At 43.2% G+C, this 14,589-nt stretch overlaps 1 protein-coding gene and 1 long non-coding RNA gene across 3 annotated transcripts in view; one reads left to right on the plus strand and one right to left on the minus strand.

Moving 5' to 3' along the window:
• The window catches only part of LOC135969651 (uncharacterized), a 162,289-nt gene that overhangs the window by 71,712 nt on the left and 75,988 nt on the right, over positions 1-14,589 (plus strand). The window lies entirely within an intron of this gene.
• The window catches only part of CLRN1 (clarin 1), a 44,312-nt gene continuing 38,374 nt past the window's right edge, over positions 8,652-14,589 (minus strand). For both annotated transcript variants that reach the window (XM_005546097.4, XM_045386777.2), the window contains one exon: positions 8,652-10,010. In XM_005546097.4, coding sequence (XP_005546154.2) covers positions 9,745-10,010 — 266 coding nt within the window. In that variant the 3' untranslated portion in view covers positions 8,652-9,744. The remainder of the gene's footprint in view (positions 10,011-14,589) is intronic.

Below are 14,589 nucleotides of genomic sequence, written 5' to 3' on the forward strand. Positions count from 1 at the left end.
AACTCTATCAGCTTGCTAAATCAACACGGTCCTCCCTAGGTGTCAGGATGATACTTCAGCTGAAGGCAGTGATTAATTTGACTTAGAATCTGGAGTATTTGCAACTCATGAGGTACTGAAGATATAGCTTTGAACTTCTGAGCAGGGAGCAGATTTGGAAAGCCCTCAAGGTGCCCTACAGAGAAACTTCCAATTTCTCAAGCAAGCCGTTTTAAAAATATGATATAAACCTTTTACTGCTTAAAGGAAAAAAGGGAAGTCATGCTAATATAAAAGAAGAAGAAAAAAGGGAGGAAGAAAGCTTAACAATGAATAGGGCATAATGAGGCTTAAAATACTGACTGCTCATCTTCTTGTCTTCTTGGTCTGCATGGTGGGACCGTGTACAAAACGGAGTTGCAAATGTCCACCTGGTTGTGGCGGGCCCTGGACCCCTCTGCTCACCACAGCACAGCAGAAATAAATGCTCCTACGATGCACTGCACTGTCTGGTGGTTCAGTGCTCCCAAGGAAGCACAGGATTCCTTGCAAGCATTGACCCTGTAGAGATCTTTTGGGTGGATCCTCTTTCATGTAGTGGATAATCCAACTGTGGATTGAATCCTGACTCTACACAGTGTGGGCTGGGGACCCTTCTGGATGCATTGATAAGACATTAATGAGAGCTGATGGGCATGAGGCTTCTCCTTTTTGGTCACACAAGGAAATGTTGTAGCTAGGTACCTGGAGAGGAGAAAAGAGGGACCTGTGACAAGAGAGAATGCAAGCAGACATGTGGCATCTCAGACAGAAGCAAGGTGGTTAGGGGCACAGAAGACTGGGAGTGCCATAACTGTGGGAGGAGCTGTTCTCTACCATGACCCCACTCTACTGCAGGCCTCAGCCTATTCTAGAACCCTGGGTTGCAGAGCATCCCTCAGTGAACAAATCCTTTGCTTCAGCCAAGCAATCTTCTCACAGAAGCCTCAGGATCGGGTCAGCTGTGAGCTGCCTTGGTGTGGAAACTGGGATGACAGACTTGTTCCTGGGGATGCAGGAGGATTTAGAAACTCCCAGAATGGAAGGGGAGGCACTTGGGGAGTGGACAGGGCTGGGGAGCAATGCCTTGGTTCTCTACTTGGAGGGGCTTGTAAGAGCCATCAAAAATTGGAAATTAAGGCTAGTGTGATGGCTATTTATATGCATATATATGGGGGCAGTTTGGACACATTTAAATTACTTTCTGATAGGTAAACAAAGTTCAGGAAAAGTTCAGTGACACCCCAGGCTCAGAACTGGTGAGAGGAAGAGTTTGGGTTTAAACCTAGTGGCCTTTCCACTTCATCAAGCTGGTTTAACTTGAATTTACTTACTGAGAAAACAATCTGTACTTTAGTAGCAGTATAGTTTCTGTGATTTTTGGAAACTGATTTGAGTTCTAAGAGCAGGGGCTGTGCCCTGTATTTTTCTTTCATGCAGGACACATGGTTGAAGCTTAATCAATATCTTATGAGTCATTTGATTCATTCATTAGAACAAGCATCAGCATCTTCTCTTGAGTGCTGTGGGCAGTTACTGGCAAAGGATCAGGAAGATATGGCAGGACAATAGATCTTATGACTCAAAATAGTCACCTGCTTCAAAATGAAGGTGTGAAAGCTTCATCAGATTTAGAGTTAGATGGAAATTAAGGAAAATGGCAATGGCAGGAAGCTGACTGTGTATGGGAACCTCAGCTGAGGTTGGAAACAGTCAGTTCTCTGCAACAGAAAGGAGGATTGAAATTGACCCATAGTCATTCAGGTTTGTAAGTGCTCAGCACATGTGAGGCATTGTTCAAGGGAAGAGGATTTAGCAGTGGACAAAACAATTTATGTGATGTAAAAGCATTTTGAGAAATGGGTTATAATTTACTTACATTTCTTCTTATTCTCATGTAGCTTTAGTACTGTATGATGGTAAGATTTGGATTTGTAAAATTTGTATCCCTTGCTCTAAAAACCTTAAAGCAACTTACAAAGGTGTATGTGATTCTTGGAAAGATTATAAATTAGGAGTTGAAAAGATAGATGAGTAAGAAAAAAAATGGAATAAAAAGCAGCAGAACCTAACTGAGCCAGGAATAAAGCTAGTTCCCAGTACACAAAATACACCCGTGAAATTCTAGATACTGCCACAGGTGAGCCACAGATGTCACCTCAGGCTTTGCAGTGACTAATCCACAGTGAGTGATGATATGATCCATTAAGACAAACACATAACAACAAAAACAAAACCTTTCTTTGGCAGAACAGCTAATGCCTGATACTGAGACCAGAAGGCAATATTTCTAAGTATCCTTCAGAATCAGGATGCTCTGTGGCAGTGCTACAGGACTACGTCATGAGCAAAATGCCACTCATGAGGCTGGAAGAGGTGTCACTTTGAGTTCAGCGGTTGAATCTTTGTGAATTGATATTGAGTCTCCAGAAAATAATGAGGGACAAGTATGCCATGGTGTAAAGTGAGTCTGTAGATTCCTATGGCAGACATTGCACATGTCTCCTGAGCAAAAGAATGTGTTGTGATTCACAGAACAGCTGGGGGTAAGGCGAGAGGGGAGAAGGTGGCTTGATGTCTGTGTCCTACAGAGAAATGTGAGTTGTAAATTTGATCAGAATAATCTCAGCTCAGCCTAATTGGTTTGCCCTGTTCCTTACATATGTGTGGGTTTGGCCATAGGTCTGCTATAATGTGGGTGAGGGAAGACCAGGGAAAGGATGAAAACCCCTGTTAGAATAGAAGAGACATCTAGAAATATTAATAAAACTGCTTTGTCTACTCACTAGAAACCATCTAGAGGGCTTTTGTTTTAAATTAAGGAAGTATCAGTCACTCAACTGATATGTTGAAGAATGAGATACACAGAAAAAGTTTAAACCCTATGGAAAAATCTCAATGTCTTTCTCTGATTTTATAAAACAATAAATTGGGTTAGAAATTGGGAAGACAACTTGGTCAGTCATGATAAGGCGTGAAACTGTATGTAAAGACTCCTATAAATGTTAATGTATAGTATGCAGAATCACATTTTTATTTTACCAATCATTATGGACAGTTTTGGGGTATCTGCCAAGCTTCACATCCTCTTCTGTGAGACCCCCCCAACAAACACACACGTGCACACACACCTGCATGTGCACGCACACACGTACTGTGCACCGAGGCCCTGCAGACATGACTCGTCCCCCCCTCACTTCAGTTGTGTGGAGCAAGGGTGGGCACCTGATCAAGGAGAACTGATCCAGAATTGGGCAGGACCATTGTGATTCTCCCTCCCCACCTGGAATTTGGAAATGGGCAACAGAGAGATTGAAGGATTGGAAGCTGGTGCTGAATCTAGGGGATTAATGTAGGCCTCAAGCTGAAGAGGTTTTTTTCCCCTCATGCTTTGAAAACGCACAGAAATCTGGTATGCAGAGAGAGAAGTGAATTGTTCAGAGGCACAAAGAAAAACAGGGGCCAGAACCATTTGGTCTTAGACACACACACACACACACACACACACACACACACACACACACACACACTCGTACATTCACACCCGCATGCGTACCATGCCAACACAGTGGTAAGGGGAGGAGTGGGAGGGAAGGCAAATTTACTTTCTACTGACTTTCCAGCTCCTGGATCTACCCCTTCGTGAGGCCTGAATGCACTTACTCCCCTAGTATCCTAGTGCCATAGGAGATGCTGCTGTATCTTTCCATTGGATCTCTAATTCTCATTCTCTCGCTCTTTGCTTAGGATGGTTTAGGTGGATATTTTCTTTCATGTTAAATACTTCCTGACCAAAACATTAAGTAAAATAGGAAGCCTTTCCGTTGTGGTAAAGGATAGAGAGGTAATTGACAGGACATGCGTGCATTTTCTATTTTTTTATATTTACGTATTTTTCAAAGGACATAAGCATATTGTGTGGGGTGGAGGACATCTATGAAGTTTGTTAACTGCTTACAAAAAATCAGAAGGAGTTTCCAGTTGAGAGTTGCTGCGCGCGGTGGAAGGATATTTCACTGGTTCTTTTGGATATGCTCTCATGCTCCCCTGTGCTTGTTTTGCTTCCTTATACTCCAGAAACCTCTGCTCAGTCCAGGTAACTGCTCATCAGCTTTGTGGAGAAGTGAGTGACTCTGGATCCAGGGAATAAAAGTGATTTTTAAGTTCAATAGTCACGAGTTTAGGTTTAAAACTGTGACATTCTTGCAGGATAAGTTTGTTTTTGTCTCCAAACTAGCTAGAAAATACCAAGGGCTGGAGATAGGCAGAAACTTAAGAGGAGGTACCCCTAGAATAAACCTAGAATCTCTGCTAGAACAAGTACCATTGTTTTCCAGCAGGAGAGGACGTTGGGGAAACTGAGTCAGCGACCAATGCCTCCTCATTTCTGCCCAGGAGAGGACCAAGTTGACAGCACACAGCAGGTCTCCTGTCCACCAACCTGCAGGAGAAGCATTTCTCTGGGCCTCAACATGTAGTCTGACACAGGACTGCGGCAAATTCCTCATCTGAATGCCCCGCCCCTTCGGGAGGAGGGAGCAGCCACGCCTTCTAGAGGGAACCCTCCCAGATTCGGATGGTGATGGAAGCCTCCCTATCTCCCAGCTGCTCTTCTTGATACATTGTTTTTAAGGTTTTTTTTTTTTCAGTATTATTTAATTAAGTAACAGAGTTCTTTCAGCATTTTGTGAAAATTGAAACTCTAGGATATATATTTTTTTTTAATGATTTCCTTTGTTACAAAATTTCATCAGATTTTCCTGTTATGGGCAAACTTAAAAAGCCTTTTTCTTAATACTATACTGAAGTTTTAAACAGAAACTAAAGATAGAAAGTCTTAGAGGATATTATTCTCTGTTCTCAACCAAAAATCAAGAAAAAAATATATTCTTACCCTTTTTACATTAGCTGTCCCAATATTTGGTGCCTTACACACAGCTACATCTGTAGGAGATGCAAGATAAATCCTTTTTGAATAATGAAAAAGGGTTTATTAACCCACATTTGTAAAGAATCTTGAAGGACAGCAGCATAAGCAAAAGTGTTTATTTAGTCTTTACTTATTTATGTAGACAATTCACTCTCCGGTCTTCATTTCAGTGGGTGATGGGTAATGTGACCAGAGGGCCACAAAAGACAGAGGCCCAGAGAGGAGCAAGTGGAGATGCTGCGAGGTGCACTGGAATAGACTATGCCTCGGGAGCCTTAGAGAAGCATCTCCCTGGCAGACAGCAGAAGAGCTTTCTTGGAGAATGGGGTCTTGTTGGCTAGGCTAGGCTAAATTAGGCTAAGCTACAGTCACAATCACCAAAAATCAGTGGCTTTACAGAGAAAGTTTATTTACCACTCTTGTACTCTAGTGCAGCCCGCCCCTGCTTTAGATTCCAAGGCTGCATGCAGCACCAGAAGAAGAGAGAGCTGGAGGATTGCATGGGATGTTTTTCTGGGCCAGGCCTGAAAGTGGCACAGGTCACTTCAACCAACATGTCATTGGTACAGCCATACTCACTTGGCCCCAACTCCAAAGGAGACTGGGAAATGTAGTTTAGTTGTTTGTGCGCCAGAGAAGAGGAAACTGGTGAAGAACACACAGAATTTCCGCAGGGGAGAGGGTGACTGCAGAGGAGAAGGGCAAAGGGGGCAGATATATGGCAGCTGTATGAAAGTCTATACAGCTGATTCTCTTGGAGCCTTTGGCCTGGGATGTGCAACAGACACCGTCCTTTCCTATATTAAGGCACACTTTTCATTACACTTGGCTAAATAGAAAGATGGCAAATTTAAGTGCAAATCAGACAGCCATGGCATCCTGGAATCCACACTTCTGGATTAGCTATGCTACACATTTTTGCACAGGCAAAATTCATGATAAATTGGAACCTGAGGAGAGTGCAATGCCATACCCTGAAATTGCATGTTTCCGGTAGGGCACTGGCTTGAATTACTTGAGGGGCCCAAGCCTCCTCCTCCGTGCACTCTCTTCCAAACTATACCAGAGGAGAGAGAGAACACTGCTAGCAGGAACTCCCAAGTCTCTCACTCTTCTCTGCAATCAGGTTTGTGGCTTACAGTGGGAAGAGTGGACTTTTGCTGAGTGAGGGGCGCACCTACTTGTAACTCATTCTGGCTACTGCTTTCAGAGTGGGTCAAAATCCCTCAGACCAAGATTCAAGCAAAGAAACAATTTCTTAAGACGCTTGCCTTTTAACTGCATCATAGTTATCCCTCACCTCACTTCCACCCTGGGGTCTCTATAAGCATGGCCTGATACTGTCCACTAGGACTGGCAGGGGAGAGTCTGGAGATTTCTGACTTGGGTCTTCGGACTTTCCAAATAGGCTAGTAAATCCCAGCTCTGAGCTGTGACGCCCATGGATGTGTCTGGTTGCCTAAGTGTGAATTTATCACTAAGTCTGAAATCAAAATATAATTTAATTTGGTTTACATCATTATTTACAGGAGCAAGAGGGCTTTTTCCAAGGGGGGATTTTGGCCCAGAAGCAGAGATCCCAGTGCTGCCCAGTCTTTCTGTCTACCCTTTACTCTAAACTGACCGGCATTGCTGTGTCCCTTGTCACTGATGGAGGTGGCCCATCAGCCCTGAGCCAGGACCAACTGCCATGTTAAAGGGGCTTGAGAATGGGCACATCTCTAGAGCAGATACCGGGCACTGAACTAGTACAGGCCCCAGGATATCTAAATAAAAGAGACCAGGGGCAGCAAGGCAGTTAGAGAAACATGGCCAGGCTTGGGACTGGTCTTGAAGCAGCATTTCTATTATAGCAGCTGCACTGTTTTGACAACACTGGATCTTACTGGAAGGGGAGAGGGGGAGGAAAATTGAGAGGGAGGTTAATCTTTCCCCCACCCTCACCCCACTTTCCACCCTCTGGAGTCTATCCCTAGGTTCTCATTCAGGTTTCTCTAGGTAAATGGTTGGGACAAATATCCATTCTAGTAGCAAGCCACGCTTACCTTGGAGCTGGTGCACCCTACCGCTGCCAGTGTGCACCCTCTGTCTCCACCAGGGTTAAGAAGGGGTGGTGGTCTCCTTCTCCTAGCCTCTTACCAGGTAAAGGAACAGAGGGAGAGGAGAATAATAGCACTGTCCCTTGCCTTGATTGTATAAATGTATGAGACTCTGGCCATGTTGAGAGGCGCTGAACACCTGGAATGTGACATGGAAGCAGCTTCCCTGGAGGAACAGATGGCACCACAAGAGCAAAAGACCTTTGCAAACTGTAAGAGCCCAGATGTAAGCAGTGCCCCTCCTCTTCATTCTAATGCACCATCTGCACCTGTTTCTGCTTCATTCTGAAGCTTGCTCCTCTTCCGGTGAACACATCTTGCCTTGGCTGGGTCCAGCTGGACGAACCTAGGACGGTGTTCATACATTCTTCTTGCCATTCTTTCTGGCAGCATCATCAGCACTGATGTTCTTAATGATGACATGAGGGTGTCTGAGACAATGAAACAGGCTCCCCACCTGGCATGGTGTTTGCCTCCCCAGTGCCAGCAGGGGGCCCTGTGACCTTGTGAGAAGGCTCCCTGACACCTTGGGAGGGAGGGCCGGTCCCAGCAAAATGAATGTCATTCCCGGGGCCTTTGATTCCCACCGAGCGGGAGCCACGAACGAGTGTCCTGGCCAGACCCGTCTTCTAAGGGCTCCCCATAGGCCAGGGGACTAGGTGTTGCATCTACAAGAAGAGAGGGAGACGGGTGCACTGCTGGTGCCAGGTTGTTTCCTGCTTTATTTTGTGTGCTGTGTGCTCTGCAGGGACCTTTTGAGCGTCTCACAGTCCTGCTTCTCCTTTGCAGCCAGGGAACATGGTGGGTTTGCCTCTTAGGTCCTCATTAGATTTTTCAGCAGCTGCTCCAGCTTTTCTTTCTCTTTTTACAGAACAGAGAACAATTGGAGACTTGCTTTCTAAAGAAAAAAGGCTGGTGCTCGAAGCAGTTTTTCAAAACTCCAAGAAGACAGAGAGGGATCCCATGAGAGTGCAGAGGGTACCTGGTCTTGGGCACCTCCAGCCAACTCCTCACACAGGAGATGGTCCTTGTCCTCCCAGCCCACTCCTCATTTCCAGTGCTTTTGTACTGGACCATTTCAGCTGTAGACTTGCAGAACTGGGCTCTAGCCTGTTACCAAAAAAAAAATCCCCTTTGCGGCTAGACTGAATTGTAGTCTTCTAGAAATTCTCCAGGTGTGTTTTCTGATTTAAGGGGAAAAACCAGCATCTGGAAACTCGGTGTGTTCTGATGTCTGCTGGCAAACAGCAAATTGACACCAGAGTAAGTTATTTCTCAGGTATATGGTTATTTCATCCTTGTAAATAGTTCCAAAGGGAAAAGGTGTTTTATTTTAAGGAGCACTTTCAAACCTATTATATGAGGGCTGCTGAGTACCCAGCATCTGTGGTCAGAGCCCTGGTGATCTGTTTGCTGTCATTCTCTGCTTTTTCGTTGGTGCTTTCTGGAGGACAGCAGGTTGAGGATGAAGGAAGGGTCAGTTCCAGGCTCAGCTGTGGCCTTTAGTCAGCTGCAGATCACTTTGATGGGTAATTCAGGGAAAAAAAAAATTGACCTGGGTCATGCTTGGTGACAGCCAGACCAAGACCAAGATGACACAGTGATACCATCATAATCCCAGATTTAATATAATTTTCATAATTGCATATTAGTACTCAAGACACTATAGCTAGAAAAACAGCCCCCAATGAGTCATTTTTGCATCAAGTGTACTCGTAGAGATCATTTTTCATGATTCCTCAGTGGTCCCAGCAATTATCTTCATTGAAAGTACTGTCGTGAATGTAACTGGGACTCAGGCACAGGAGGAAAAATACCCTAAGCTTGGTTCTTTCTTCTTTTAGAGTTTGCAAATTTTGACCAACAGACATGGTTAATAAGACTATGCTTTTAAAAAACCTATATTTTATATTTATTTTATTTTTTAATTTTGTTAGTGACAGGGTCTCACTATATTGCCCAGGCTGGTCTTGAACTCCTGAACTCAAATGTTCTTCCGACCTTGGCCTCCCAAAGTGCTGGGATTACAGGTGTGAGTCACCATGCCTGGCCTAAGACTATACTTTAAACAAACTTTTTAAAAAAGTGGGTTGATACATTTTATAGATGTTCATTTAATACACAACTGTTTTAGGAAAGCGATTCCAGGTCAGTTTTCTGAAATCTGTGGCAACAAATGTGTGGATATATCAGAAATAGTATTTGTTTTTATTAAAATATATTCTATGTGCCTTTTGATTCCTTTTTGATGGAAGGGCATCTTACACTTTCATTTGTGTGTATATATGTATATATATGTGTGTGTGTGTATATGTGTGTGTATATTATATGTGTGTGTATATATATGTGTGTATATGTGTGTGTATATGTGTGTGTATATTATATGTGTATGTATATATATGTGTGTGTATATATATGTGTGTGTATATATATGGAGTAACAATTTGTCGATTCTAGTCAACTGCCTTTGACTACCTGGGTCAAGCAATTTTCCACCAGATAAAATAACTTTTCAAAGCCTTCCTTCTGCTTGCCTTACTTTCCAGCCTGTACCCTTAGTACATAATTTGTAAACATTGTCATGGAGGGTCCTGATGCTTTAATGTATGCAGACTAAAAGGATATACAAAATTAACCACATCTAAAAGTGACCAATGCAAGTCTACCCCCTTGTAAAATTATAGAAAGGTTTGCCTTTCAGTACATTAGATCTGCAGCTACATTAGTTGTTTCTGTGTCTTTAGATTTTGCGAAAGGGAACTGAAATCCAGCAAGTCGTATTAGGAGCCCATTCAGAAAATGAACAAAAAAGCAAATGAAAACGACCCAGAATGAGGTGGTATATTTTTCACTTTGTGTTTTGTAGACATAAGTCGCTTCTTTATAATTTGCAATTTTTTCTGAGAGGTGGTGGATTTTCACTTCAGAGGCAAACAATATCATGACAAGACAGCCACAGGAGCCTGCAACAGAAGAAACAACATGTTGGGACAAATATTTCCTGACTGTAAGGGCCAGGGAAGAGGGTCAATGTGTAAACCAAGGAAATCTCTTACCATCATCCCCATTTACATTCTCCACAAAAAAAATACTGCGTATTTGTAATCATGAGCCTGATTCTTCAATCTATAGGTAGTAGTGCTTGGGTTATGGTTCTGCTCTGAGTGAAGAAGATCTGTGTGTGTGTGTGTAGGAGTGCAGTGGGGGGTAAGGAGGTGGTTAGAATTACACTGATCTTACAAAGACTGGGAGATATTCCTCTTCGCATGATGTGAAGGCTGAATTGCTAGGCACTTTAAAGGCATAATGGTGGAATCAGGCTACAAAGCAGCCACTGCTATGATGTGGCTTCAAGAGAAAATATTTCTCTGTACTTCACAGCCATGCAGGATAAAGGCCAATCATGCGACCTCTTGTGAAAGGCCCCGGGCCTCCCTTCAGAAGGGTTACCACGGCTCCTTCGGCTTTCACTTGGCCACAGCAGCACAAAGGAAAACCTGAACAAAGGTAGCTATGGATAAGGTGTTGAGGGGGCGCACATCTCTATTCTCCTTGTTTGTAACAGAATTCAGATTTTTAGCTGGACATGTGAGTGTCTTGAATTAAGACGGCATTGTTCAACTAAGGGTGGTTGGGATGTATAGGTGGGAAAGTCTTCTTGAACTATACAGGTATTAGGGGCCTGTCCTTTCTTCCCTGCTTCCTCCTTGCTGTGGCTGAAATATGGATGCAATGGCTGGAGCTCCAGCATACATTTTGGACCAATGTGGCCCCAGAAATGGAAGAAATACGCTGTGGAAAAACAAGAAAGAAGGAGTCTAAATCCCAGATCTTGGAGTCTCTGGACCAGCCCTGGACTTCAACCTCCAGATTTTTATGTGTAAGAAAAAAAAATTTTGTTTTATTTAGTACACTATTATTATTTTTCCCCCTCATCTATCACTCATTGGTAGCCTAATCTTAACAGATGTAGCTGTGATTTGGGTGAGATTGCTGGGGGACAGGGGCACTCCATACTGGCTGGAAGCTGGAAGCTCTGGTGAGTGTCTCCCCTGAAGATGGACAATGGGAGACTTCCAGATGGGTGGATGGCACAGGGAGCAGAAGCAGGTGGCAGGAGGGACCAGATCAGGAGCACATGGGATGACCAGGACTTCACAGCACTTCCACAGCCACTGTTCTACCCCAGGCCACCACAATAGGGTTCCAGTTAATAGGAGACTTGCTGGGATAGTTTTCTGCCTTAGGTGAAACCAATTTGGGTTCAAACCCTGATTCCTTTACTTATTATGCAAAAGTAGGCAATTTTAATATTCAGGTCTCAGTTTCTTCATCTATAAAAGGTGGTTAATATAAATAAAGCATGATTTGCATTTGGCATTGTAATTGACACATATAAATGCTTACTAATTGGTAGCTATTCGTATGGTTTTTATGGATTCCTTTTTTCTTGCAAGTCCTTATCATAATAGCTTGATTTAGGTCAAACCAATTTGGTTTCAAATCCTGATTCCTCCACTTACTATGTCAAATTAGGCAATTTTATTTCAAATCCCCAGCCCACCCCATATCAGGAACACCTGACTATATCAGGGTAGGCAATATAAAAGAACGTATCACAGTGTCTTTTTTCCCTCCGGATACTCTTCCACTGATTTTATGTCTCCTTTAGGACAGGTAAATGCTTTTTACTCTTCAGTTAAAGTTAATCCAAATATCCTAGGAGTGGCAACATAATGGCTTGAGTTTCTTTTCATTAATTCACTCGTTCATTTATTCATTAGACTTATATAGGGGACAGTTGTGGAGATTTAAACATTAAAGAAAATACACATGGTTTCTGCTCCCATGGAGTATAATTGGGCGGAGGACATAAAATCAATTACTAACCAATTACAGTGCATGTAATCAACGGGTAGTAGGGAGGCTGTTACTGAGAGGGTGGGCAGCATCATGGAAGTGTCCTTAGAAGGAGCCAGAAGGAGCTGTAGGAAAAGTTAGCTGAGCAGAGGGATGCTGGACTGTGTGGGGAGAGCATTGCAGGCAAGAGGACATGCAGGTGACAGCCCCCATTCCTTTCCCAAAGGTCAGGCTGGGTTTGGGGTAGAGGTAGAGATTGGGGGGTAGGAATGAGGGGAGAGGTGAGCAGAAAAGGCGACATCACATTTCTTCTACTTTAGAATTTCACATAGAACTGGCCCATCAGTTTAATCATCATCAAATAATTGCATAATGTAATTTTCTTGAAATTTCACTTTCTACTATCCTCAGAGTGGTAGCTGAGAATATTCCTTTGTAAAATTTTGTCAGCCTATTTTTGTATTCTAAGCTTAAAACCAGTGCTCTCCCCTGGCAAAACCGTATTATTGCTTTATTGTTAGATCCTAACAAAAAGGCTGCAGTGCTGTTTTCTCTTTATCTTTTATTCGAAAATTGTGGAGAAAATGCCACTGCTTTTACCATAAGAGCCTTCTTTGTCTGAGGAGATGGTGAATTTCAGACAGAAGTGAAACACTATTTCCTGAGCACCTGAAAGGAAAATTCAAGCTCGGTTTCCTTTTCAAGTTGTTAAATATTTTAAAGGTAGTACTTTGTTAAGGAGACAGCGTTACAGCAAGGCTGTACTTCAAATTCCTAAAGTAAAAATTACTTGGGGTGTCATAAGACTCAAAGTCTTTTGCCATAGCTAATATTTCAAGCACACAGCCCCCAAAACAAAGTGTGCTGTCTAGTAGTAGAGAGGACAGTCTGATATCTTGCTCTGGGTTCTAGGGTTGATCACGAGGTCAGCATCGTCATTTCAGGGCCAGAGGATAAAAACCCAGCCTGAGTCTCATAACCTTTCAGTGACTGCTAAGGGATAAGAGATATGAAGAGAGACAACTCAGTGTGAACTTGGGATATTTTTGCTTCTCTCTGTCCATAGCTCTAAAAAAGACATGGGATCAAGGATAACTATTTATGACTTATGGACCAAAAGATACGCATGAAGAGTTTCTCTTTGTGGCATGGCTGCTAAGGCTATAAAAGAAGTGTGTAAGGAATATGAGTGATGTGAGAATAGGACTAAACCTACCCACTTCCAGTACGACCCTTTGAATCCAGCAAGAGGGGCTCCTGCTTTGTGCTCCACATTTAAAGGGTTCTGCTCTGTCTCTGTTCTGGAGAGGTTCCTTCCCATAGCACAAGGAATCCTTGAAGTCAATAGAACATACCCATCTGGCGTGCCCAACTCACATTTTAGTCCATACTCCTGGGACCCCGGAATTTACTTCATAAATAGCCCTGAGCCCATTTTCAAGGCCTATGTGGTCATTTCTCCTGGGTCAGTCCTCTCAGGGTCAAACGGTGGCTGAGGAATAGCTGTTTCAAGAGGCATGGTCAGAGCTTGGATACATGGTACAGTGTCCACACTCATATGCTTCAGGTTCTTTACCGTGTGCAGTGGAGCCAGGCAGGGGAAGAGAAGTGGGTTTTCATTCATACTCTTGCCCAAGACTTCACAAATGGTAGGATCAGTCCTACATGTCTCTCTCCTCTTTTTCCCAGTTATCCATGTACACCAAGAGCCCAAATCCACATGGTGCCATTTGGACAGATTCCTTATGTGTCTGTCCATCTGACCAACACTGCTCCTGCTCCCAAGAAAGGTTAGAATAAACCAGGACTTTGAAAAGCCTGCCAAACCTTGCTGGGGCTATAATTTGGAGTATAACCAGGCACAAGGCCCAGGTTTTGCTGCCCAGTGTCTTACTCAGTGACCTACAGCCATTTTTCCTTTCATCCGTCTGATTTCCCCACCATCTGGCTGGTGCTGTAGGTTTTTTTTCTTCCTTTTAATGACTTTGATTACTGAGTTAATTTCTGACTGAATAGGATAGCTGAGTTATAGGGCTGTCACACCATGAATGATCAGTCAATTAACAAACGTTTGTAATGTGCTAGACACTGCACATTCATGACTCTCCTCTGACAGCTGTCTGAGACTGCAGAATTGAGCACCGGTCTCCCCCAGTCCTTACTATATGTGAACGTAGGACACAGCCATTGAGAGTTGCTTCTTCATCCCTGCGTGACCCCGAGGGCATCTACGCTTTTATGAGTGGGAACACCCTGCCAGGATCTGTGAGAGTCCAGAAGTACTATGGGTTTGGGTCCTCGAAGGGGAAGAAATCTCTGAAATGTTATCCTATTATCAGTAAGATCGTATTTTGGGAAATATTAAATTGGAATTTCAATTCCATTTAAAGTAATGATCAACATTTTCAGAAAGCTTTCAACACATCATCTTCAATTGTCTTATAGGTGACAGATATTAGGGGCATTTCATTGCCAATATAGAATGATAAATTGATAATTTCCTTTTCAAGGAATATTGAAAGATGATAAATGGGTGTGGGAAAGCCACAACTTTACAAGTGTAGGTGTTAATTTTCTCTAAAATTATGCCAATGTCACTTGAAAGTTGGTAATTGAAAGTAAGGTCACCAGCAATAATTTCTTCCCCCAATAGAAGTTGTTCTGAGTCTACACTGCTCCAGA

Source organism: Macaca fascicularis, chromosome 2, assembly GCF_037993035.2.
Source record: "Macaca fascicularis isolate 582-1 chromosome 2, T2T-MFA8v1.1".
NCBI classification, from domain to species: domain Eukaryota; kingdom Metazoa; phylum Chordata; class Mammalia; order Primates; family Cercopithecidae; genus Macaca; species Macaca fascicularis.